The following is a 23521-nucleotide window of genomic DNA, read 5'->3' as shown; positions in this document are numbered from 1 at the left end:
AATTGGCATCTCAGGTGGCATCCCTGACTCCCTTGAGCACTGCCAGGATTTTTGCTTAGTGCAGAGCAAGGAGTAAACCCTGAGAATTGCTGGGTGTAGTTAAAAAAGGGAGGCAAGAGCAGTGGCACAGACCATAAGGTGTCTACCTTGCACACACTAGCATAGGACTGACCGCAGTTTAATCCCCCGGCGTCCCATATGGTCCCCCAAGCCAGGAGCAATTTCTGAGCACATAACCAGGAGTAACCCCTGAGTGTCACAGGTTGTGGCCCAAAAACCAAAAAAAAAAGGGGGGGGGGAGGGACTGGACTCTGCGTACTAGGAAAAGAGAAAACTATAGAGAAATCCCAGAGCACCTGGTGGAACTGGGACTCCTAAAAACAGACTTGGGGATGATGATGGCGCCTGGCTTGGTGCCCCACTAGGATCCAGATCATGGAAATCAGCATTAGGGCTTCCTGGGGGGGGGCAGTTTTGCTAACTGATCTCACTATGGAAAATCCCCATCTCTGCTCCTTAATCCCCTCTGCTTCCGCCCTGCAGACCGGGAGAGGGGCCGTGCCCTGTTCTCCAGCAGGCCCGCCAGCCCCTGCAGCCACCTGCCTGAGGTAGAAGAGCGGGTGCAGGCCTGGGAGAGCCGCAGGCCCCTGATTCAGGACCTGGCCAGGCGGCTACTCACTGAGGACGAGGTGTTGGCTGTCACCCGTCACTGCTCCCGGGTGAGTTTCACCTGCTGCAATCTGCCCCAGTTGCCAGAACCCCGGGGACCCTGGAGACTGGCAGTCTTCAAAAGCACAAGTGACCACTCTCTTTTTCACACACACGTCACTTACATACATGCTCACGTACATATGCTCTCATACTCACATGTACACTTTCACACAATACTCACACTTACATATATACTCACATACATGCACACAAAAATCTACTACTGTTGCCCCATTTGTTGGGTCCCATTTACTCCTTTGTTGATTGAGTATCCGCAAAGAGCTCCCAGAATGAGAAATTGATTCCCATCCTCTTGTCCCCTTTTGGGGACAGACAGGAGGGTTAAGGGTTAAAAGGTTGGGAGAAGAGAGTCCTTTGTCAGCCTGCTGCTAGCTCCAAAACACACCTTCAGCCAGCCTGCCAACTCTGCCAAAAGACCCTGAACACCTCGCTTCTGAACTATTTATTCGGCTCTAAACAGCGCCCCCACCTGGGAGGTCAAGGTGGGACAACAGGCAAAGAATAATCTTTTTTTTTTTTTTTACTTTTTTTTTGGGCCACACCCTGTGACGCTCAGGGGTTACTCCTGGCTATGCGCTCAGAAGTTGCTCCTGGCTTCTTAGGGGACCATATGGGACACCGGGGGATCGAACCGCGGTCCGTCCTAGGCTAGCGCAGGCAAGGCAGGCACCTTACCTCCAGCGCCACCGCCCGGCCTTTTACTTTTTTTTTAAATATATATTTTTATTTAAGTAACATGATCATATTTGGGTTACAGTCATAACCAGAACACCCCCTTCACCAATGTAACATCCCCCCCCTTCCCATCCCCTGCCTGTATTTGAGACAGGCATTCTTTTCTTTTTGTTTGTTTTTTGTTTTTTTGGGCCACACCCGGTAACGCTCAGGGGTTACTCCTGGCTATGCGCTCAGAAGTTGCTCCTAGCTTGGGGGACCATATGTGTCGCCGGAGATCGAACCGCGGGTCCGTCCAAGGCTAGCGCAGGCAAGGCAGGCACCTTACTCTAGTGCCACCGCCCAGCCCCGAGACAGGCATTCTACTACAGTTATTTGATTTTAAATTCAATAAGTTGTATTTTTTTTCTTAAAGGGTAAGAGTAATATATATATATATATATATATATATATATATATATATATATTAAAGTGTGATAGTGGCAATCGCCGTTGTTTGCATAGGTTCAGAAAAGTGGGGAAAATGAAAAAAAATCCTTGACTTGATTACACAAAGGCCTCATCTCAGAAGTTTATTGGCATAAGACAAACTCTGGGTTCCAGGCATACCAGTCCATCCAACTCCAGTCATTCTCAAGGTCCCAGTGAAACTTTTTCACACTTTAGCTATTGTTGGTATCAGATTCTTATATTTAAAGACTCTGGATTCTGTGCATTTCTTTTATCGATGTCAGGCTGATGTGGAGCATCCTCTAGTTTCAGCAAAGAATAATCTTATGGAAATATTGTCATATACAACATGCTACCATTTGTGCACACACATACATGCTTATACAATGCTCTCACTCACATACTCCCACATACATTCATACAGACCCACACTGCACACAATACTCACACTCACACATGCTTACACATACATAACACATACTTTCTCACAGTCATACACTTACACAATCAAGTACTCTCACGTTCACATATATAGAAACATGCCCTCACACATGCAAATAGCATACCCCATGTGCATATTTGTGCACATACGCATAGTCCCTCACACATATAGACATATCCATATATTTCCATACACATATTCCTACTTGCAGATTCAGCACTCATACTGAGCTATGATTCATGCACATACACTGATCTGTGAAGGAAGGAGACAGACAATATTAGATCTTAAGTCCTGATAGCATGAAACCCATGAAGTTATGTGAAGAAGAAAGTAACCCAGAGGCATAACTTAGTTTCTGATCTAGGGACCCCCTGGGGGTCTGATATTTAGGCTGATAAAGATGGGAGTCCTTGTAGTCATTTGTCTCTGAGCACCTTTAAATTCCAGCCTGTTCTCATGTCTCCAATGCTGCCATGACAGTCTACTCACCCGGGCCAGGCACCACTATCCCCTCCCCACACCATCCCTGTGCTTGTCCCCATCTCACATTGAAACCTGGGAGCTAAGGGAGAGCTTGCATGTAGTGAAACATTTGGAGTCCACATGTGGGGAGCTGCTGGCAGATTGGAGCGCCCTCTCCTATTCAGTCCCAAGAACCCTGGGTTCCTGTGATGGGGTCCTGTATGCCAGGTGGTCTGAGGAATGTCAGGAATCATTTGTACTCCCTTGAACCCCTTCATCTTGGTCAGGGTGGACATCTGTTGTGTCTGATGTTGGTGATATACACAAATATGTCTGATAGTTGTGATATTGTGAAAGTCTGTGTAACCAAACTGTTGGAGGGCATGCGTGTTTGTATATATCACCTGGGATTGAGCTTTCTGAATTCCTCCATCCCTTAACCAAGGCTAGTGCAGAGAGCTGCAGGTAGATCCCGGCCCCTGAGTAGCAGTCTTGGCGCACCGCGCTTTCGTCTTTCCCCGCTAGGTGGTGCTGTGCGTCTCACTGCAGCGTGCCTGCAATGCTAAACTCTGACCACTAGGTGGGGCTCATGCATCTGTTTCTCCCCAGTCTTTATCCCTTGCTCCTCCCACCCTGCTGTGTGCCCCTGGCACCTAGAAGCAGGCACCCCCATCAGCCCAAGTCCCTCTCACATAAGTCACCAGACCGTAGGGGGGGAGGTAGAGCCGTGGCCCAGAGATTAGTAAAGCACTCCTCAGGACTCAGCTGTTCCTCTCTGGTTTTGTTTTTGGGTCACACCCAGTGGTGCAAAGAACTTCCTCCTGGTTCTGCTCTCAGGGATCACTCCTGACAGGGCTTGGGGAAGCATTTGGTGCTGGGCATTGAACCCAGATCAGTCACGTGCAGGGCACACACTCTATCCACTGTCCTATCACTCCAGCCTTGTGGGACTCAGCTAGACTACTCTCTTCCCTGTGGCACCTGCTGCAGGAGTCATTCACTTCCCATCCTCCAAGCCTTCTCATGATCCCCTTTCCTAGGGCAAACTTTATAGAACTAGCCTCTTATCCTCACACCCTGCCTGCGCCCCCAAGCACTACCTGATCAGTATTATTGGCACATTACCATCTTCCTCTAGTCACCAAAGAGGTGGAGACAGGCTGCAAACTCAATTCTAGGGGTGCTTGTTGCATTATAGCCACAACCTGAGAAGCCCTATACACGCTCTTTTGTGTACAGTCAAGTTACCACTACCCATTGCTCCAGATCACCACTGAGTCCCACTTTTGTACTGTTCCCTGCATCTGTCCTCAAGTATCAGTGTAGGGGGCAGTCAGAGAGAGCTCAAAGGGCTGAAGCTCATGCTTTGCATGCAGGGGGCCCGGTTCAATTCTTAGCACTGCATGGTCCTACCAGCACTGAGCTGGAGTAGCCCCTGAGCACTGTCAGGTGGACCCCCATCCCCCACCCACACACAAGCACAAAGAATCAGAGAGATAGTACAGAAGGTACAGCACTTTTCTTGTACATGGTCAGCCATCAATCTCTGGCATCCCATACAGTCCCCCAAGCAATGCCAGGAGTGATCCTTCAGCTGATGCCTGGTAATAAGCCCTGAGCATGGTTAGTATGGTCCCTTCCAAGCAAAAACTATATATATATATATATATATATATATATATATATATATATATATAGCTATATAAAGGGACCAGAGAGATAATTTATCAACTAAGCTACTATTCTTGCACACAGCTGGCTTGTGTTCAATCCTGGCACTATATATGGTCCCCTCTCTTTTTTTTTTTTTTTGAGCAGTCAAAAAAACAATAATGGGATGGATCTATCATTTAGGGGTTTTTACTTTGCACTTGACCAGTCCGGGTTCAATCCTCAGCATCCTATATGCCCCCCCAGTGCATAGCCAGGTATAACTCCTGAATGCAAAGTTGTCCATGTTGCACAGCAGGCTCCCAAACAAAGCAAAAAAAACAACAACAACAACAACAAAGAACTATCACAATCATTGTAAATTGTACTGATTGTACTCTCCAGCCTCACTGCCCACTGTCAGTATTTCTAAGTTGACCGGGGACATCAATTTACCCCTCATTCCCACTAATATGAGTTTCCAAGGATCTGGAACATGTTGTATCCTCACTGTTCAGTCTAGGATCCGGCAGTTGTGGGTGTTAAATGCAGGTATGTGGCCTTGAAGAATATGTGTGGCAGTTTATGTGAAGTATTTATGCCCATATACAAGGGTACGTGTGGCCTCAGGTGTATATGTGCATCCCTGCAGCTTTGCCTGAGGTTGCGGCCACACATAGTTCAGATCTGGATGCAGACATTTATTGCTGTCTTGCTGTGACTACCAGGGCATGCTGTGGCTGGGTGTCGTATGTCATAGCTCCCTCTGACCACCAGGGGGCGGTGTGCTGTCAGGGAGGGTAATTAATATCCAGGGTTCCCTTTGCCTGGATGTTGGTAGGGTGTGGCTGGTGGTGTCTGGCTAGTACCAGGCAGAAAGACCTCCACACTGCTGGGGACTGGTTAGACACTTTTGTAGGGCTTTCGTCTTCCCCTGGTTGCCCATTCTGGGCCTGAACAGAGTCTAATGCGCAAGTCTGTGCAGCCCAGCTACCAACCTGGCAGCTCCAAGGCCTTCTGCACAGTGGGTGGGGAGAGCAGGCAGGAGTCCTTGGAAAATAGACCAGAAGGGCCAGATTTCCCAGGTGCCAGTTGCTCTCATGTTTCCTCCTCTGTAGCCTGGGCAAAGTCCTCCTCCCCTCAAGCCTTGCTCCGCACCTGGAAAAGGGATGTGTGAAAGGCTCGAGAACTTGGCACAGACTGAGTGGCAGAGCTCTCTTTGCCGGGCCTCACAGTCACTGCAGGGTTCTCCCTGGCCACCAGCCTAGGACTGTTCTGTGGAAGCTGGGGCGGGAAGGATGTCCTAATCAGAGGGGTCTCCCTCCTCAGTATCCTGTGTTCCTTTTTTCACAGTATGTGCAAGAAGGTGGCGTGGAGGACCTGGTGAGGCCACTGCTGGCCATCCTGGACAGGCCCACCAAGCTGCTGCTACTGAGGGACATCAGGTGGAAAGGGGCTGGGAGGGGGTCCAGGGTATACTACCCCCACCTCCATAGCTAATCCTTGCCCACCACTCCCCATGTCCATGGTGCACCCCTCCCCGCTTGTTCTAACTCCCCAGGAGTGTGGTGGCCCCCACGGACTTGGGCCGCTTTGACAGTATGGTGATGCCAGTGGAGCTGGAAGCATTCGAGGCCCTCAGGAGCAGGGCAGGTGCGCTACGGGGGGCCTGAGAGGCCTCTGGGGGGTTGTCCCTCAGCTAGGACATGCCTCTGACTGGTTTGTTCTCTCCAACCAGTGCGACCTCCTGCTTTGCGGCCAGCCCGCCAGGACACACCACCCAAGAGACACCTCATCACACCTGTGCCTGGTCAGTGTATTCCAGGGCTCCGGGAGGGACACCTTGGGGCCTTTCATTCCTGCCCACATGGGGCCTTCGGCCTCTGAGCTCTATCCTCTGATGCAACCAGAACTGCTTCATCCACACTTACTCACACAAACATATATACACTCATATATGTATTCATGCTCATATACACTTACTGACAAACACACGCACAAACACACATGTACATATACACAGAGCCTGGCCTTTCTTTCACAGGGGCTGGAAAGTCTGTTCTAGTCTCATAGTTTTGCTTTTGATTTTTTGGTTTTGGTTTTTGGGCCATATGCCTGGCAGTGCTCAGGCTTCACTCCTCCTGGCCCTGCACTCAGGAATTACTCCTGATGGTACCAGAGGACCAGATGAAATGCCAAAGATTGAGCCTGGTTTAGCTGTGTGCAAGGCAAGTGCCTTACCCACTGAGCTATCACTCCTGTCTTTCTTTTTTTTTTTTTTTTTGGTTTTTGGGCCACATCCGTTTGACGCTCAGGGGTTACTCCTGGCTATGCACTCAGAAATCGCCCCTGGCTTGGGGGGACCATATGGGATGCCGGGGGATCGAACCTCGGTCCGTTCCTTGGCTAGCGCTTGCAAGGCAGACACCTTACCTCTAGCGCCACCTTCCTGGCCCCTCCTGTCTTTCTTTTTCTTTCTTTCTTCTTTTTTTTTTTTTTTTTTTTGGTTTTTGGGTCACACCCGGCCGTGCTCAGGGGTTTCTCCTGGCTCTATGCTCAGAAGTCGCTCCTGGCAGGCTCAGGTGACCATATGGGACACCGGGATTCAAACCATCGATCTTCTGCATGCAAGGCAAATGCTTTACCTCCATGCTATCTCTCCGGCCCCATACTCCTGTCTTTTTAATCTCATTCTTTGTGACAACCTCTGAGAAGGTACCAGGTTGGTGTGAGAGCAGAGCTTCCTCACACCTTAAAATAAAGATGGGACTGGAGAGAGCTTGCAGAACTAGGTTCCATCCCGAGCCCACGTGGTCCCCCAGCCCTGCCAAGAATGGTTCCCAAACAAAATTAAACTAATAAGATAGGGGCCAGAGAGATAGCATGGAGGTAAAGCGTTTGCCTTTCATGCAGGAGGTCATCGGTTTGAATCCTGGCGTCCCATATGGTCCCCCGTGCCTGCCAGGAGCAATTTCTGAGCCTGGAGCCAGGAATAACCCCTGAGCACTGCCGGATGTGACCCAAAAACCACACACAAAACAACAACAACAACAAAAAAAAACACCAAAAAAAAAAAAAAAACCTAATAAGATAGAATAGTAAGTATTGCAGCGAAGTATAAAATACTCTTTTAAGAGACCATGGCCCTCTCTGTGGGTGTGTGGTTCCCAGGCCCAGCTCTCCCTTAAAGGCCTGAGGCACAGAACTAGGGCTGGGTCGGCCCCTGTCTCCACAGACAGCAAAGACGGGTGTGGATCCAGGCTGCGCTGGACTGGGGGTGCTGTCTGACCTGGGCCCCCTTCCCAGACAGTCGTGGCGGCTTCTATCTGCTGCCTGTGAACGGTTTCTCCGAAGAGGAAGGTGACAGCGAACTGAGGGAGCGGCTGGAAGACCTGCAGATGTCCCCTGGGGCCACTGCCCCACGCAACCCCCAGAAAGGGATCCCTCCTCTCCAGGACGTGCCAGTAGATGGCTTCACCCCGCGCCGGAACACCTGTACCCCTTCTCCCCAGCCACCACCCGTGGCTCCCCGGCCACAGAGGCCCAACTGGTTGCTGACTGAACCCCGAGAAGATGCTCCTTCTCCTTCTCGGCAGAGCCGGAGTCAGGGACCAGCCCAGAGCCGCAGCCGAAGCCGGGGCAGGGCCAAGTCCCCCGGAAGAAGACGGTCCCCTTCCCCAGCGCACACCCCGCACCCCAGCACGGCCAATGGCCGCTATCACAAGCCTCGGAAGGCCAGGCCTGCTCTGCCCAGGCCTCTGGATGGGCAGTCAGGTCAGGCAGGGGACAGTCCAGTGGCCTCTGAGAACGGAACTGTCAGGCCAGCAGCAGAGGAGGCGGCCACACAGGGTTCCATGGGGGAGTTGAGGACAGTCACACTGTCCAAGGCCAAGCAGTCTCTGGGTGAGTTCAGGAGGCACTGTGCCTGCCAGGGTCAGCACTAGGGTGTGGGTGAGGTAGGTGGGCTTGGTTTTTTGTGGGGGAGAGTGGGGCAGAGTAATTAGGACATCTAGGCCTGGGAAAATAATCTGAACATTGGTGCCACTGGGGAATCTTAATTTGGTGCATCTGGAGGACTTGGGAGTTGATTTGTTACTTGAGTAGTTAGAGACTGAGGGTTGATGACCCTGACTTTGAGGTCCTGGGTTTCTCTGGGGGTTCTGACTTTTAGAGATATCTGTGTATTCTCATCCTTGCTTCTTCCTCTCATTAGGTATCAGCATTTCTGGGGGCATCGAGTCCAGGGTGCAGCCTGTGGTGAAGATAGAAAAGATCTTCCCGGGTGGGGCTGCTTTCCTCAGTGGGACCTTGCAGGTGGGTGAGGAGCACCCAGACCCCACTCATCAGGGCCCTGCAGAACTTGGTGGTCAGGAGGGCCTGTTCCCCTTGCAGTCAAGTGAGAAGGTCCCTCCTGCGGGCCTGGGCCTGTGGGTGACTGTTGTTCCACCCTGGCCCTGGGGACAAAGGGCCATTGTCTGAGCCCCACCCTGCCCCCAACAGCTCCAAGCACAACAGTCTTCATTGTCCATCCCTTCACCCAGATGGGGGGTGTCCAGGGCTGGAGGTGAGAGGTTAGAGAGTGGGTGGGGTGATCTGAGGTCACAGGCCGTCACTTTCCCACCCCCATCCCAGGCTGGCTTCGAGCTTGTGGCCGTGGACGGGGAGAGCCTGGAGCAGGTGACCCACCAGCGAGCCGTGGATACCATCCGCCGGGCTTATCGGAACAAGGCCCGGGAACCCATGGAGCTGGTGGTCAGGGTCCCTGTGCCAGGGTCCCTACCCTCTGGCTCATCAGTTCTCCCTGATGAGTGTCCAGCAGCTGACCAGCTCCCACCCACTGGCCCCTGATGCCACTCCGGGTTGCATCCTCCCTGGGTCCTTGCCTCTTCCACCGGCCAGGCTCCTTCCCATGGGCGTCCTGTCCTCCCCAGGCCACGCCCACAGATGCCAGCTCCTCCCACGAGTCTGCTCCCTCTTTTACTGACCTCATCCTCCTGGGACCCTTAGACTCCTCCTGTCCCCTAAGCTCCACACTGCTGGCTATGAGTTCCTGCTTCCTTCTTTCCCATCCTCACTAGGGCTCTGCCCTCCCAGATGAAGAAGTGAACAAGGACAGATCTCTGAGCATGCCCACTAGCCCCAGCCTCCCACTGGGGGCCTGCAGCTGGGGAGTAGCACTTTCTCAAGAGCCCCTCTGGATTCCCTCCAGGCACCAGGCCACATGGACCCCCAGGTGGAGCCCTCAAGGGCCCCCTTCCCATCTGCAGTGTTCTGCTTAAGGAAATGGGTAGAAGGTTCTTCTAGCTCCTTAAACCTTAACAGGTCACGTAGTCCCTAGGACCCTGGACTTTCTACTGTCTGTAGAAGTGTCTGTCCTTTCCTCATCACCTTCCACCCCCAAGCCCTCCATGAAGACTGGGGAATAAGCTGCAAATAAAGGGGTGGAGGGGGAGACTCTTAAGAAGTTTCCACTTTTTACCCAGGACACTCACTTTTTTTAACAAAAAAAAAAAAAAAAACTTTTTTAATTTTTTTCTTTGGGTTTGTACAAGAAATTTACAGTGTGAAAATATACAAATGAAAACGAGGCCATAAACCCAGGTGTGGGGAGGGGCCACTGGGTCACAAACACAAATAAAACAAGATTATTTCTGAGTTCTTCCTTTGGTCTGACTACGGCGCCTCACCCAGAAGGGCTTCAAGCTGAAACCTGGAGCTCAGAGCCCAGTCTCAGCATCGGCCCTCATCGTGGGCACGGGGCAGGCACATCTGGAGCAGCTGGCGCTATCTGGCTTCTCTGGCTTTGGAGGATGGGGAAGAGATTGTGGCAATGAGGGAGCCTCTCTCTTCTCAGCCCCCTGGCTGGATAGGCTGGTGGGAGTCTGGGGTGCATGGGGTGGCATGGTGGCATTGGCAGCAGCAGAGGTGAATGGGTGAGTAGGAGCTCTGGATGCCCATGAGCATGGGGGACCACTGAGGGGTCTGATCTTGCTCATTCAAGTCAGAGGCCAGCCCCCAGTCTGGACAGAGGCTGAGGCCTGGACCCCAGGGCACAAGTGGCTTTGGGGCCCGCAAAGCTGGGATACCCTAGATTTCCGTGGCAGTAATCTCCTCCAGGCAGATGCAGGGGGTCGGCTCGGCCAGGCCCAGTTCTGCAAGCTCCCGGGCCTCCAGTTCCAGGCTGAGCTGTTGCAGTTCCTGCTCCAGCTGCCGGTTGCGCCGGTACATCTGGATGTAGTTGTGCTGCAGCTGCTTCTGGTACCGGATCACCTGCTCCTTCTCCGCTTGCCAGGCCAGTCGCTCTCCCTCGAAGCTGTCCCTCTGCTCCTCACCCCGGCGCCGCTCTCTCTGCAGCTCTGCCCGTAGCCGTTCCACCTGAGCCCGCAGGCTGCCACCAACCCCGGCAACTACCCGCTGCACCTTGGCCTCATCACTCTCTGCCAGCAGGAAGGGGTCCGCACTCCCTGATGGCGCAGGAGGCTCCCGCAGTCCAGCCGCCTCGGTGTCCAGCTGACCAGCCTTCTCCCGCAGTCGCTCAGCCTCCTGGCAGTGCCGCTGCAGCTCCTGGGAACAGGCCTCCAGCTCTAGCTCCCGAGCTTGGGCCGCTTCCTGGAGGCCCCGCATCCGGCCTTCACTGACCCGCAGTGCTGCCCGGGCTTCTCGTAGCGCCACCCGCAAGGCCACCAGCTCACTGCCTTTTTGCACCAGCTCCGCCTGAGACTCCTTCAGTTGCTGCTTCAGCAGGGAGATCTCGCCTGACTTCTGGCACACCTAGGGGAAGAAGGGTGAAAAGTTTATCTCCATGGGAAAGGTCTTGAACACATGCTGGGCATTTGGAGTTCCATCACTACACCCATTTATAGATTGGAAAATGTAGGGATATGCCCAAGGCCCAACAGTTAGGTGGTAACAAGTCAAGTGGAGACAGACCCAGATCTGTCTACTTCAAAGCAGGTCTCTGCAACCATCAGAAGCGCTGCAGAGCTGGGGACCAGGAGCAGGTTTTGCAGGAGTGGCACCACTGGGAAAGTGGCACCACTCTGCACTGCCAACAAGTGTGATATGGGGTTCACTCCAGCACTCGAAGGGTCTGCATCCTTGTCTCTAGGAGTATTAGCAGTCTACTGCTTAGACAAGATACTCCATGACATATACTCAACTGGTGGCCAGAGCACCCTCCTGATTCAGGTCTGACTGGGAGGCAGCCAACAGGAATACCACTGGTTATGTGAACACCAGACCAGTTGGGAGACCCCCCCCCCACCCAGAAAAGCTTGATTAGGGATCCCCATCTTGAAGAGGGGACGAAGGGAACACACGCCCCAGCCCACCTCCCACTTGGTCTCCTCAAGCCGAGGCCCGAGCTCCCGCTGCTCTCGCTCGAAGGTGGCGCAGCGTCGCTCCAGCTGCTCCCGCTCCTGCAGCAGTTGTGCGAAGTCGTCCTGCAGCTGCCGCTTCTCTTGCTGCAGCTGGAACACCTGCAGTTGCAGCAGCTGCTGGGCCCGCTGGGCTCGTTGCGTCTGAACAGTGCCATCCTCCCGTAGGGCCTCACGTTCCCGCTGCCAGGGCCGTGGTCGCTCCTCGGACACCTGCAAGCCAAAAGGCAGCTCTGAATCCTTGCAACTCCCCCAAGCCTTGACCCCTGTCTGCCCCCCAAGTCCCCAGTCACTGACAGCTCTGGTAGCCTGCTGACCTGGGCTCAGGGAGGGAGACTTAATTAAACAAGGCTAAAGGGGGCTCAAGTAGTGAACCCTGGTAGTGCTCAAGGGACCATATATAGTATTCAGGGATCAAACCAAGGTCAGCTGCAATGCAAGGCAAGTGCCTTAACCCCTGAATTATTTCTTAAGCCCCCAACAAGATTTTTTGTTTGTTTTAAGGCCATACTTGAGTGTACTCAGGGCTTAACTCTTGTCTCAGCAGTCAAAATCTATTCCTAATAATGCTCAGGGGAACATATGAGGTGTTGGGAATAAACCCAGATTGGGCTCATGTAAAGTAAGGGTCTATCTGCTGTACTATCTTTCAAGTTAGTCCTGGTGGCAGTCAAAGGATATAGGATACCCAGGACACCCAAGATAGAACCTGGGTCGGCTGCATGGAAGGCAGCGCTAACTGCTAAACTATCTCACCGGCCTCAACAATTTTTATAACAAAAACAACTCCAACAGCAATGTCAATAGCATGGTGCCAAGGAGACAATAGTACTTCGGCACCTTTGCCTGAATGAACCTCCAAGAGACCTTTTCAGGACATGAGAGGCTCAGTCTGGTTAAGGTGTGCACTCGTGAACACGCTGGGCTTGATCGTGGTATAGTATTTTGTTTCTGGGCCACAACTGTGGTGCCTAGGACCCAGTCTCAGTTCATTGTTTGAGGGTGGTGGGGATCAGTCCCCAGTTTCTGTCATAAAAAGCCTGGTTCAGACTCACTGAGCCCTCTCCTGCCCTAGGCCTTTCCAGCTCAGTGCAGTGGGGATGGGGTCAGACAGGATCCCCCACACCAGCCCCCTCCCCACCGCCCCACCTGGCACATGGCGGCCTCGCTCTCATCCAGGCTGTCCCGCAGCTGTTGTAGCTGTGCCTCACGGTCACGGTCGCGTAGTTTTCCTTCCAGGACACAGTGCAGCAGGGCCTCGTCTGAAGGTGGTGGTGGGGGCGGGGGTGGGAGTGGGGAGCGTTCCCCACAGGAGCTGCTGTCTGGGGAGGCTCGGGGAGCACCGCCTAAGAGCCCCCCGGTCCCCCGACCTCCCAGGGAGCCTGTGCTTTTGCTGGAGGAAGATCGGCCACTGTCCGAGTGGGAGGGCCCAGTTGGGGCCCCTCGGGTGGGCCCTGGCAGTGCTCCTCGCCCAGGGCCATGGGAGGGTAGGTGCCCGCCTGGGGAGTGGGTGGCTGGCTCAGTGCCCCCAGTGCTGTAAGTGGGCAGGCTGGAGAGTGAGTTCCGGCCGGAGTCAGAGAGTGTCCCTGATGGGCAGCCGCTGGCCCAGCCGCTCAGTGCCAGGGATTTGTCAGCAGCTGAGGAGGAGGAGGAAGAGGAGGAGGAAGCAGGTCCCCCAAAGAGCTGAGTGAGGCTCCCTGACAGTCCGGTGGCCCGAGGACCCAGGAAGCCAGGCACGGACGCCGCCCCTCGAGGTTTGGGCAGCACTGGCTTGAAGGCTGTGGGGCGGATCAGGATTTTCTCCATGTTCTGAAATGAGGAGCCACGTGACACGAGGGGTGAGGTGCCCCATCGTTCAAAGCCCTCACACCTCCACCCTCCCGTGAACGGGGATTTCAGTCCTCCTACTTAGTGACAGTGACAACCGTTCCTACTTCCTATAAGCCTCCTGAGGGCCAGCACTGTGTCATGCCAAGGAAAAGGCGTGTTTTCATCATAACAAAAGCCATCAGAGCTGTGAGACAAACCCCCCATGTTACAGAAAGGGAAGTGGGGCAGAGGTTCAAGGCCTTGTGCAGAATGGTGCATCGCAGCGGAGCCTCAGGGGCATGCCAAAGTGCCAGGGCTGGGGGTCCCATGCGCACACCTTCTGGCCAGGGTTTGGCTCTCAGGACCACCCTGGGGCAGTTGACCTATGGCCCTGCTTTATAAACATGGAATCTCAAGAGAAAGATGAATGACTCCCCTGAGGTCACCTGGCTAGAATCTACCTGACAAAGCAAGCCTGGGAAATGGTCTACACCTGCTCCCCTAAATAAACTTCTAGCTTCTCCAAGTGGATTCACAGGCCCCCAAGAAGAACTTTATTCTCACCTTCTCCAGCTTTCCAGAGACTGGGATAAGCTTGGGTGGGGGACCACGCAGATGAGCATCATGGGCCCGCTGCTCCCGGGCATCTTCAAAGTCACTGCTGGGGCTGGCAGGGGACTCAGTCCGGAAGTCCTCATTGATATAGGTGAAGGTGGTGGTGGGGACAGCCTTCCTGGGGGGCACAGCTGGGCACAGTGGCTCCTGTGCATCATAACCACCCCTGAGCAGCCCATCCTGCTGGCGGAAGAAGGAGGGCCCAGAGGGGCCATTGTGGCGGGGATGGGCTGGGCCTCCAGGGCAGGGCCGGCCTGAGATGAGGCTGCTCACGCTGCCCATGGCTGGAGTGTGTGGGGCTGTGGTGGCCTCAGGGGCAGGTTCCAGGGGCACAGGACGTGTGTGCACGATGGCCATGGCAGCAGGGGCTCAGGCCTGGCCAAGGGCCTCCCGGGGAACCTGCGAGCAGGACAGTAGAATCAGTATTCTGCACAAGACCCTTGGTTCCTCTCCTGACTGCCCCCAACCCACAACCCAGCTATTTGGTTTGGTTTTTAGGCCATAGAGGATGGTGCTTAAGGACCACATGGGATCTGTGCCTCAACCACTGAGCTCTCCCCAGTCCTCTCCCACTCTCCTGGAGTCCCAGGCCAAATAGTCCTTGACAACACTAAGGAGCCTAAATGAAAGGAAACAGAAGAGAGCCAGGAGGACTGGTCTAGGGTAGGAAGTTTGCCACAAGGGGGGCAGTGAAGTTAGGGCAGAGAAGGAACCACCATGATAAGAATAGTTGGAAACATCACTCTGAACAAGAACTGGGTACAGATAGAGATAAAATGATATGCAAGTAACACTACTGCAAATAGCAGAGTCTAAAAGGAAAAAAGGGGGGGGCAGAAAAATGTCTGTCATAGAGGCAGGCAGGGGCAGCGGGTGAGGGACTGGGGACATGGTGGCAGGAAATGTACATGGGTGAAGGGATGGGTGTTGGACACTGCATGACTGAAACTCAATCATGAATAACTTTTTTTGTTTGTTTTTGTTTTGTTTTTGGGTCACACCTGGCAGCTCTCAGGGGTTACTCCTGGCTCTATGCTAAGAAATCGCTCCTGGCAGGCTCTGGGGACCATATGGGATGCCGGGATTAGAACCACCGTCCTTCTGCATGCAAGGCAAATGCTTTACCTCCATGCTATCTCTCCAGCCCCTAAGAGTCTATTTTTTTTGGGGGGGGGGTCACACCTGGCATTGCTCAGGGGTTACTCCTGCTTCTATGTCAGAAATCATTCCTGGCAGGCACAGGGGACCATATGGGATGCCGGGATTCAAACCACCATCCTTCTGCATGAAAGGCAAACGCCTTACCTCCATGCTATCTCTACTGCCCCATATGAATAACTTTTTAACTGTGTATCGTATGTTGATTCAATTAAAAATTTATAAAATAAAATAAAAAGATGCAGCCAGAGCGGTGGCACAAGCAGTAGGATGTTTGCCTTGCACGTGCTAACCTAGGATGGACCGTGGTTCAATCCCCTGGCATCCCACCCATATGGTCCCCCAAGCCAGAAGTGAGTTCTGAATGCTTCCAGGTGTGGCCCAAAAAAAAGCGGGAGAGAGAGAGAAGAGAGAGAGAGAGAGAGAGAGAGAGAGAGAGAGAAGGAGAAGGAGAGGGAGAAAGAGGGAGAGGGAGAGAGAAAGAGAGAGAGAGAGAGAGAGAGAGAGAGAGAGAGAGAGAGAGAGAGAGAGAGAGAGAGAGAGAGAGAGAGAGCGTGCGCACCTGGATGCCAGTACATATTTCTTCCAGGCAGTGACCCTCCTAGAACATGCCTAATTCTGGTCCAAACAAGGCCAAGGAGTGAGTCTCTCAAGCAGGAATTGATAAGGAAGTGCTAAGCCTGCCGGTTATTCAGGGCCCTTGGCAGAGGAGACTTAGGCCCCAGTCCCAACCACACATAAGCTCTGACGCCTGGACAGGGAGGGAGTCTTTCTTCCTGGCTACTGGCACAGGCCTCTGGTCTCCGGGGACAGGTGGCCTCCTTAGAGGGCAGTTGAGCAGAGACAGTCTTAGGGACGCAATCAGCAACTCAGAAGGTAATTAGGGAACAAAGTGCCCAGGACAGGCAGTGCCCAGCTTCCCCCAGCCAAGCCTCAGTTTCTCCCAGACAGTGAGGCGGCAAGGGAGGAGCTGGCCAAACAAGAAACTCAGAGCTCTGGGGCCAGATAGTTCAATGGGGTGAGCACATGTGGTACATGTAGGAAGCCCAGGTTCAGGCTCCAGCTCTACCTATGATCCAAGCCCCACTTGGATTGACTCCTTTTCCCTACAGCAGGGGCAAAGTCAGAGCATTGCTGCGTGTGCCTCAAAAGTAAACAATAAAAATAAATTTAAGGGCTGGAGCGATAGTAAGCAGGCCACTTGCTTTGCATGCAGCTGAGTTTGATCCCCAGCACCCAATACGGTGTCAGGAATACTGTCAGCAGTGATCCCTAATCACAAAGCCAGGAGTAACCCTTGTGTACTGCCAAAAAAAAAAAAAAAAAAAAAAAGAAAGAAAGAACTCAGGGGCCGGAGAGATAGCACAGCGGTAAGGCATTTGCCTTAGACGCAGAAGGACGGTGGTTCAAATCCCGGGATCATATGGTCCCCAAGCCTGCCAGGAGCAATTTCTGAGCATAGAGCCAGGAGTAACCCCTGAGCACTGCCGGGTGTGACCCAAAAACCAAAACAAAAAAACTCAAAGCTCTTAGGGAGCCCAACTTCCAGAGTGCAAGCAGTCTGCAGCTTCTTTCCAAGAAAACTCCTAGTCTCCCTGTACCAACAGTCTTGCCTGAAGGAGTCCAAATAGGCCAAATGCCAACGTTTAGGAAGCCATGGAGCTAGAGTTGCCCAGAATAACCTAGAGTAACCTAAGGGGAGGAGAGAAGCTGTCAGCTCAGACAGCTGTTCCAAGATCTCACTTGCCCAGAATCCAGAGAAGAGGGCTGCACCGCCCAGACCCGCTTCTTCCTGAAGGGAACAGCCGGCTGGTTCCCCCGGAACTCCCTCCCCGGGGCTGAGGCACCAGCACACAGGCATCTGCTGAAGTCATCAGGCAGAGCAAGGCCAAGTGGCCAGCAGGCAGGGGGAGGAGAGGGCACTGCTGAGTGAGACCCGGCCTGGGAAAATGGGGAAATGAGCTGTGTGTGTGTCTGTGTGTGGAACACTGGGACGGGACGGAGCTGGGAATCTGGGAGTTGTGTATACAGAGAGGGTCCCCAGCAGAACATCTGTGCAAGTTCTCACCGCACCAGCGGGAGATGGGACAGAAGACAGATGTTCAGTGCGTGATGCGGAGTTCACGGGTACATGGGGTGTAGAATGTGCGAGTCTGTTAACAGGTGAGTGAATGGGGACAGGCATGAGGAGCTGGCCTGGCTGGTAGCCTGATTCAGGGTCAACCAGAGAGCGGGTGTGTGTGTGTGTGTGTGTGTGTGTGTGTGTGTGTGTGTGTGTGTGTGCTTGGTTCTGGTGACTCTGGGTTGGGGAGAGGGCAGGAGATGCACATTATCTGACACAGTTGCCTGCACTGCCCCCACCCTTTCCTTAAATTCCCCTTTCCCCAAGTCAAAAGACTCAGAACTACTGAGGTTCAGATGGAACTGGGGCGCCTCCTGGCAGAAGCAATAGGAGGCCTTGAGCAAAATGAACGCCCCCCCTACAAGTCCAGCTGGGCATAGAGGAGAGGATGGGGTTAGGGGCTTCTTGAAAGGCTCACGGGGGGCTGGCACCTGCCTGCCTTTCCCTGCTCCAGCGTGTGGAAAGTGAAAAGTGTGGGAAGGAAGCAGACAGACCCCGAGAAAGACGAGGGAACCCAGAAAAGCGGAGACAAAGACTCGGCGAGGCCCCGCGGGTCAGGCCCACAGTCGAGACGGCGGCAGAGCCGGGAGCCGGCCGAGCGGAGCGGGGTGGCCAGCAGAGCCCGCCCGCCCGCCCGCGCCGGGAAGGAGGGGCCGAGGCTCCATTTTGAGAAGCGCGTCCGCGAGGTATGCAAGGGGGCCCCCCGCGTTCTCCCCGCGCCCCCGGGTCCCGGCCCGGGCTGGAGCTGCGCTGAGCCGGGAGACCCGTCTGCCGCGCGATCCGGGCTCCCGCAGGCCCGCTCTGGAGGAGCTGGAGAGTTGGGGGGAGAAAAGAGTCTCCCCGCACCAAACTCCAGAAAAGCAGCCAAGCAAGCGGGAGCGAGTCTGGGATCACGAGTTTTTCCACTCGGCCGCAGGAAACGGGGCCCCCCCGCCCGTCTAGCGTCCAGATCACCCCGCCGCGCCCCGCTTCCCTAAAAGTGGGGGCGCCCCGGTTGTGGCATCCAGGGAGCCCCCGCCGCCGGGCTCCACCGCGCGCGCGGGAGTTGGGGTGCTCCCCAGTCTGCCCATCGGCCCCCCTCACCTCGGCCGCGCCGCTCCATGCTCGGCCCCGCGCCGCCCCCCGCGATGCGCTGTGCTGCGCTGCACGGCCCGCGCGCGGCCACTCGCAGCGCCGGCCGCCCCGAGCCCGGCCAGTGGGCGGCGCCGCGCGGAGGACGGGTCCGAGGGGCGTCCCGCCCCGCTCCGCCCCCCGGGGCGCCGCACCCCGCGTCACGCGTGGCCGGTGGGGCTGGAGCTGGGGTCCCTCCCGCCAAGGGGGGCTTGCAAAACGCGCTGTCTGTCCGCGCGCTCGGCCGGCTCAGGACTCAGCGGAGGGCGCAGGGTCGTCCCCAAGACTCCGGCCCGGGCCCCGGGGCCGCCGGCAGCTGGTCATTGTGTTGGAGCACAAAGAAGCAAGCAGGCGCCGCCCTTCTCCCAAGACGCGCGGCTCAAGTCGCCGTCTCCTCGCCAAACACCCGGCCCGGATTCAGGGTCCGCAGCAGGAGGCCGAGGTCGGCCGGCCGCCCCCGCCCCCCGCTCGCCCCCAGGCCCGGCGCCCCGGCACAATTCCCGGGCCAGCCGGCGCGCGCCTGCTCCACCCCCCGGCGAGCTGGAAACCGCCCGCCAGGCCCGGCGGAGTGGCAGAGGACGCGCCACCTGGAGGCCCGGCCCGAGAGCGCACCGCCGCCCCTTCCAGCAAGCGATCGATCCGGGCTGGGGCCCGGACTCCCACTGACCCAACATCATGCATGACCTCTCTGCCCCAGCACTACTCTCCCTAGGCTCCCTGGCCTGCCCTCGGAGTCGTGTGCCCAGAGAAGGATGGAACACTTTTCGGGTGGTGCCCGGCACCCTAGCAGTCACCAGGACAAGCCGGTCTTAAGACCGACAGCCCCAACCTACACCGGCCTAGACAACACGCCACTGTTTTCTCGAGGTCACAAACAACCTCACGCTTGCAAACAACGCGCTCTTTTGAACACCCACACGACCTTTCCCACATTCGGGCTCACGCAGCCGGGCGCGGTGCGCACGTGACGCCCGACTCCCCAGAAGCAGCTTTTCAGGCCGGTTCACACTCGGGGCCCTCGCGCCTGCCTGGTCCCACGGTCCGGGCCCACGCCTCCTCGCCCAGGGCCCCTCGCCACGTGCAGCAGCCCTTGGCATCGGCACGGGCCCAAAGGCCCTCCTGGCCCTAAGCATCTCCACCGCTGGGTCTGTGGCGCGCACGGCCCCCTTGGCCGACACTGTCTGTGGCCGGCCCAGACGGTGTCCGAAGGGTCAGACCTGGCCGGGTCAGCTGATGGCGCGCTCAGCCGCCGCCGCCGCCCGCCCTCTCCGGGGCAAAGCCGGCCAGAGCTCGGCGCTGCCCCAGGAAGGAGCACCGGCCCCCCTTTCCAGGCCACAGCCCTGGCCGGCTCTCAGCTCTATTTTTAGCCCTCTGGAAAGGGTTGTTTTTCCTGCTTTTTTTCCTTGGAAAGGGACTCGAGAGCCCAAGCCAGCCTCGGGGCTCACCCCAGACCCTCGACCTTCAAGAACAAGAACAGTTCGAGCCCCCCTCCTGGAGAGAGTGAGGGACCCCTTCCTGGGATTTGCCCCCATCACAGCCTCCCGGGCACCAGGAGTCGCCTCTTCCTGGCAGCCTGCCCACAGCCCCGGCAGCATCTGGGCTCAGCGTGTGCCTGGGTTGGAGGCGGGGCGGGAGGCCTCGGGCTTCTTCTGCACCCCCTGCTCCCCGGGTTGGGGGTTGGTTGGCAGCCCACTCCGGCGTTGCGGGAATGTTTCCGCGGGTGCATTCCTCAGCGGGCTCCTCCGTGTGGGTTTTCTGGTCCTGGGCTGGGGGAGGAGGAGCTCCAGGCGCTGCATGGAGCCGGGAGTGGGAAGAGAGGACCCCCACCCGCTCCGAGACAGCGTCTCAGCGAGCAGAAGGGGAAGAGGGGCGTCCATTCCAGCGCCCCCATTCGATCCCTTCTGAGATGGGAGAGAGACACCAGGAAGGTAGAGGGGAGCGGCAGGGGCCAGGTAACGTCTCCCGGACTCCAGGGGGCGTTCTGCCGCCAATTCTGAGGCCAGCTTAGCACCTCAGAGGCGGAGACAGGAACTCAGCCCGACGTGAGACCCTGCAGACTCAGCTCACCCGGCGGGGCGCAAGGGAGAGGCCGGTGCACGGTCCCCGGGGCTGTGGGGCTGTCTCGTGCCCGACGTCTGTTTACGTCTCCGTCCTCACCTGCGGGAGGCCGGGCCGAAGGAACTTCCCGAGCCGGCCCACCCGGCTCGCCTCTGCACGGGGCGGCCTTGTCACCCGGCCCGTGTCGTGTGCCCCAGTGGGGGCGACACGCCTTTGCGGGGTGCGCGCGGGCCGGGGGCGCCGTTCGGGGTTGCCCCGGGATCTCCCTGGGCAGGTCCCTAAAGTGCACGTGTGACCGTGTCCCGTGCGCGCCTGGGTGGGCCCGCGAGTGAGTGTCCCTGTTTATAGACACTTCGCTGCACCTCCCGGAGGGAACGGTCCTCACCCGCAAGCCCCCAACTCCACGGGCTTCTCCAGCGCTCGAAAAGTTTAGCTCTGGTGCAAAAGATGTACGGGAGGCTGCAGCTCCCACCCCCGATCACTCACCCCGCTCCACCTGCGCCGTCGCTCCAGCGTCCCCTAGGCTGCTGCTTCTCCAGCGCGGTCACTTCCTCGCCGCAGATCCGCCCGCTGCTCCCCAAGCCCGCTCCCGGCTCCGGGTTCCGCGCGCCGGCCCCGCCGGCCTGGTGGAGCGGGCCGGGGCGGGGCGGCGAAGGCCGCGCCCCCGACCCTAGAGGGGAGTGGTCTGCCCCACACCCCCTCGACAGCCAACCCTAAGCCCAGCCCTGCGGAGGCTCGACGGTTGCCCGAGGCTGCCCCTCTGGCCCCTGGTTTGCAGTTTGCAAGATGCAAACGGGGACTAGCTGCAGGGGGGACAGAGCTGCACCCCCCCACACACACACCCAGCTAGCTGCCCGCAGGCTTCTCCGCGCCTGGAAGCCCGGTCGGGCCCACTCCTCAGAACTAAGGGAAAGCCCCTGCAAGCAGACAAAGGAGGCTCAGGTTTCACCCAAACAGACCCCACCCCCCTCAACACCCGCCCAAGGCCAGGCGGCCCACGCAGAACCAGCTCCTCCCCTCCCTGGAAGAGGTGTCTGGCCAGGTGAGCAGGCCTGCTGGTTGCGGGTGGGGAGGCACCCCTTCCCCGCACCCCTCATGGCTGAGCTTCCCTCAGACTCGTAAAGTCCCACCCACAGGCACAAACAGGAAGTTGGCCGGTTCTGGAGGGAGGCACTCAGCTGCCCTCCCTCGGTGACATCCCGGCATCCCGTGGGCCAGCAGATGGTGAGGTCTACAGGTATCTGGGCCATATGGACAGCGAGCAATCGGGCTGCTACAGGGCCTCCACACCCACTGAGGTCTAGAAGCTGCTCAGCGTAATCCATACTCAGCAGCACCCTACCCTGCCAGGCTCTTCCATAGCTCCCAGGAAAATGATTTTTTCTTTTTTCAACACACCTTGTAGGGCTCAGGACCATGTGATTGATGCCTAGGACTGAACCCCTGCCACTCACATGCAAAACACAAAGTTCCAGCGCTATGAGCAATCTCTCCTGCACTCTCATGATTTTTGTTTTGTGTCATACACAAGTGGTTTTCAGGAAATATTCTTGGCTGTGCTCAGGAACAGCCCTTGGCAGAGACCAGGGATTGTATATATATGGTGCCAAGTACCAAACCAGGGTAAGCAGCATACAAGATCTTACACACCTATTTCTCGGGCCCCATCTTGGGATTCTTAACATTCAGACTGAATGTTTAGGCCATTATTCCCAATCAACTTCAACTACATGCACTGAGACCTTCCATAGGGTACAGGCAGCCCTGCTACTTTCCAGACTCCAGGGCTCTTGAACATACTTTGGGCTAATCTTGTGAGTTTAAAACAGGTGTGGAATGGAATGTTTGTGTAGGGGGTGGGCAGGGAAGCACTGACTTTCCCTTGCCCCTATCATTCTGGTTCTTGCTATGTGTTCAAGGTATCTGCTGGAAGGGTAGAGAAAGACAATTGAGCAGTATTCATCAATCCCTGAGAATACAGAAGACCTTCTGGGGATCAAAATGGGGAGCCCATGTCTTGGTAGGTAGAACTGACCTGGTGGTGCACATCTGGAAGGCATAGCTTCTGAGTGCTGTAGACACTGGGTGAGGCCTAGACCAGCCAGCGGCTGGGAATGATTACTGTGGGATTAGGAGGCCTGGCTCCAGCCAGTCTGGGAAAGACCCCCAAGAAGGGAGGCCCTGGAGCAACAACTCTCCCTCCCACCCAGAGACAACTGTAGCCAGAACTTCTACACAACAGACCAGAGACCCCCTATCCTTCCACAGGATCCCCCCCCCCCAACCTTTGCAAAAGGCTTCTCAGATTCCTCACATCTCACCACTCTTGCAAACAAATGAAAGGGAAACTGGGACTTTATATCATAGGAATTAAGGATATTAGCATTTGGGAATGTCACAGACTCTCTGAATTCTTTTGGTTTCTTCTAAGACTTTCTTCTAAGACCCAAACACTAAACAAAAAGAGAACTCCTGTATCTCTCAAACCCCCAGAATTTGAAGGGCCTCAGAGGCTATGTATGTATACAAGAATTAAGATTCTGTATTTGGAGGGGGTTATCTCAGCTCCATGCTCAGGGTTGCTCCTTACAGTGCTTGTAGGACCCTAAAATGTTGGGGGATCAAACCCAAGTGTCTTACAGGCAAAGCACATGCTTAGTCTGTTGAGCTGTCTCTTGGGCTCAATGCTGTGTTTTTATGTCACACCAGGAGTTGCTTACTTAGGGAACCAGATGGGATAACAGGCCAGCCACATGATAAGAAACGTCTTAATTACCGTACTGACTTCAAGGGTCACTCTTGGTGGGGTTTGGAGGACCGCATAGGGGTCCTAGGGATTAAACCCAGGTTGGAATGTGC

General features: G+C 55.8%; 2 protein-coding genes across 3 annotated transcripts in view; one reads left to right on the top strand and one right to left on the bottom strand.

The window, feature by feature from the left end:
• The window catches only part of PDZD7 (PDZ domain containing 7), a 28133-nt gene extending 18494 nt beyond the window's left edge, over positions 1 to 9639 (top strand). Inside the window, exons 10-16 of the mRNA XM_049790831.1 lie at positions 544 to 719; positions 5768 to 5859; positions 5976 to 6067; positions 6153 to 6224; positions 7721 to 8317; positions 8628 to 8728; positions 9047 to 9639. Coding sequence (XP_049646788.1) covers positions 544 to 719; positions 5768 to 5859; positions 5976 to 6067; positions 6153 to 6224; positions 7721 to 8317; positions 8628 to 8728; positions 9047 to 9262 — 1346 coding nt within the window. The 3' untranslated portion in view covers positions 9263 to 9639. The remainder of the gene's footprint in view (positions 1 to 543; positions 720 to 5767; positions 5860 to 5975; positions 6068 to 6152; positions 6225 to 7720; positions 8318 to 8627; positions 8729 to 9046) is intronic.
• Positions 9640 to 10432: 793 nt separating this feature from the next.
• LZTS2 (leucine zipper tumor suppressor 2) lies at positions 10433 to 21240 on the bottom strand. Of its 2 annotated transcripts, none has more exons than XM_049790856.1 (5): positions 21149 to 21240; positions 14164 to 14613; positions 12940 to 13599; positions 11746 to 12003; positions 10433 to 11185 (listed from the first exon to the last, which is right to left on the bottom strand). In XM_049790856.1, exons 2-5 carry the CDS (start codon positions 14569 to 14571, stop codon positions 10502 to 10504), a joined length of 2010 nt encoding a protein of 669 aa, XP_049646813.1. In that variant the 5' UTR covers positions 14572 to 14613; positions 21149 to 21240; the 3' UTR covers positions 10433 to 10501. The 2 variants fall into 2 exon arrangements, with proteins under 2 accessions (XP_049646813.1, XP_049646814.1); XM_049790857.1 differs by lacking the exon at positions 21149 to 21240 and adding an exon at positions 18578 to 18666.
• Positions 21241 to 23521: the final 2281 nt, after the last annotated feature.

Source organism: Suncus etruscus, chromosome 17 (genome assembly GCF_024139225.1).
Source record: "Suncus etruscus isolate mSunEtr1 chromosome 17, mSunEtr1.pri.cur, whole genome shotgun sequence".
Taxonomy (NCBI): Eukaryota; Metazoa; Chordata; class Mammalia; order Eulipotyphla; family Soricidae; genus Suncus; species Suncus etruscus.
Note: the sequence above shows the minus strand (reverse complement) of the source record. Positions and strands in the feature narration are given on the sequence as shown.

Coding starts and splice junctions, on each gene's coding strand:
- LZTS2 (XM_049790856.1), bottom strand. CDS start 14,571: ATGGCCATCGTGCACACACGTCCTGTGCCCCTGGAACCTGCCCCTGAG. Junction 13,600..14,163: donor TCTCTGGAAAGCTGGAGAAG/GTGAGAATAAAG, acceptor TCCTCATTTCAG/AACATGGAGAAAATCCTGAT. Junction 12,004..12,939: donor GCGAGGCCGCCATGTGCCAG/GTGGGGCGGTGG, acceptor TTTGGCTTGCAG/GTGTCCGAGGAGCGACCACG.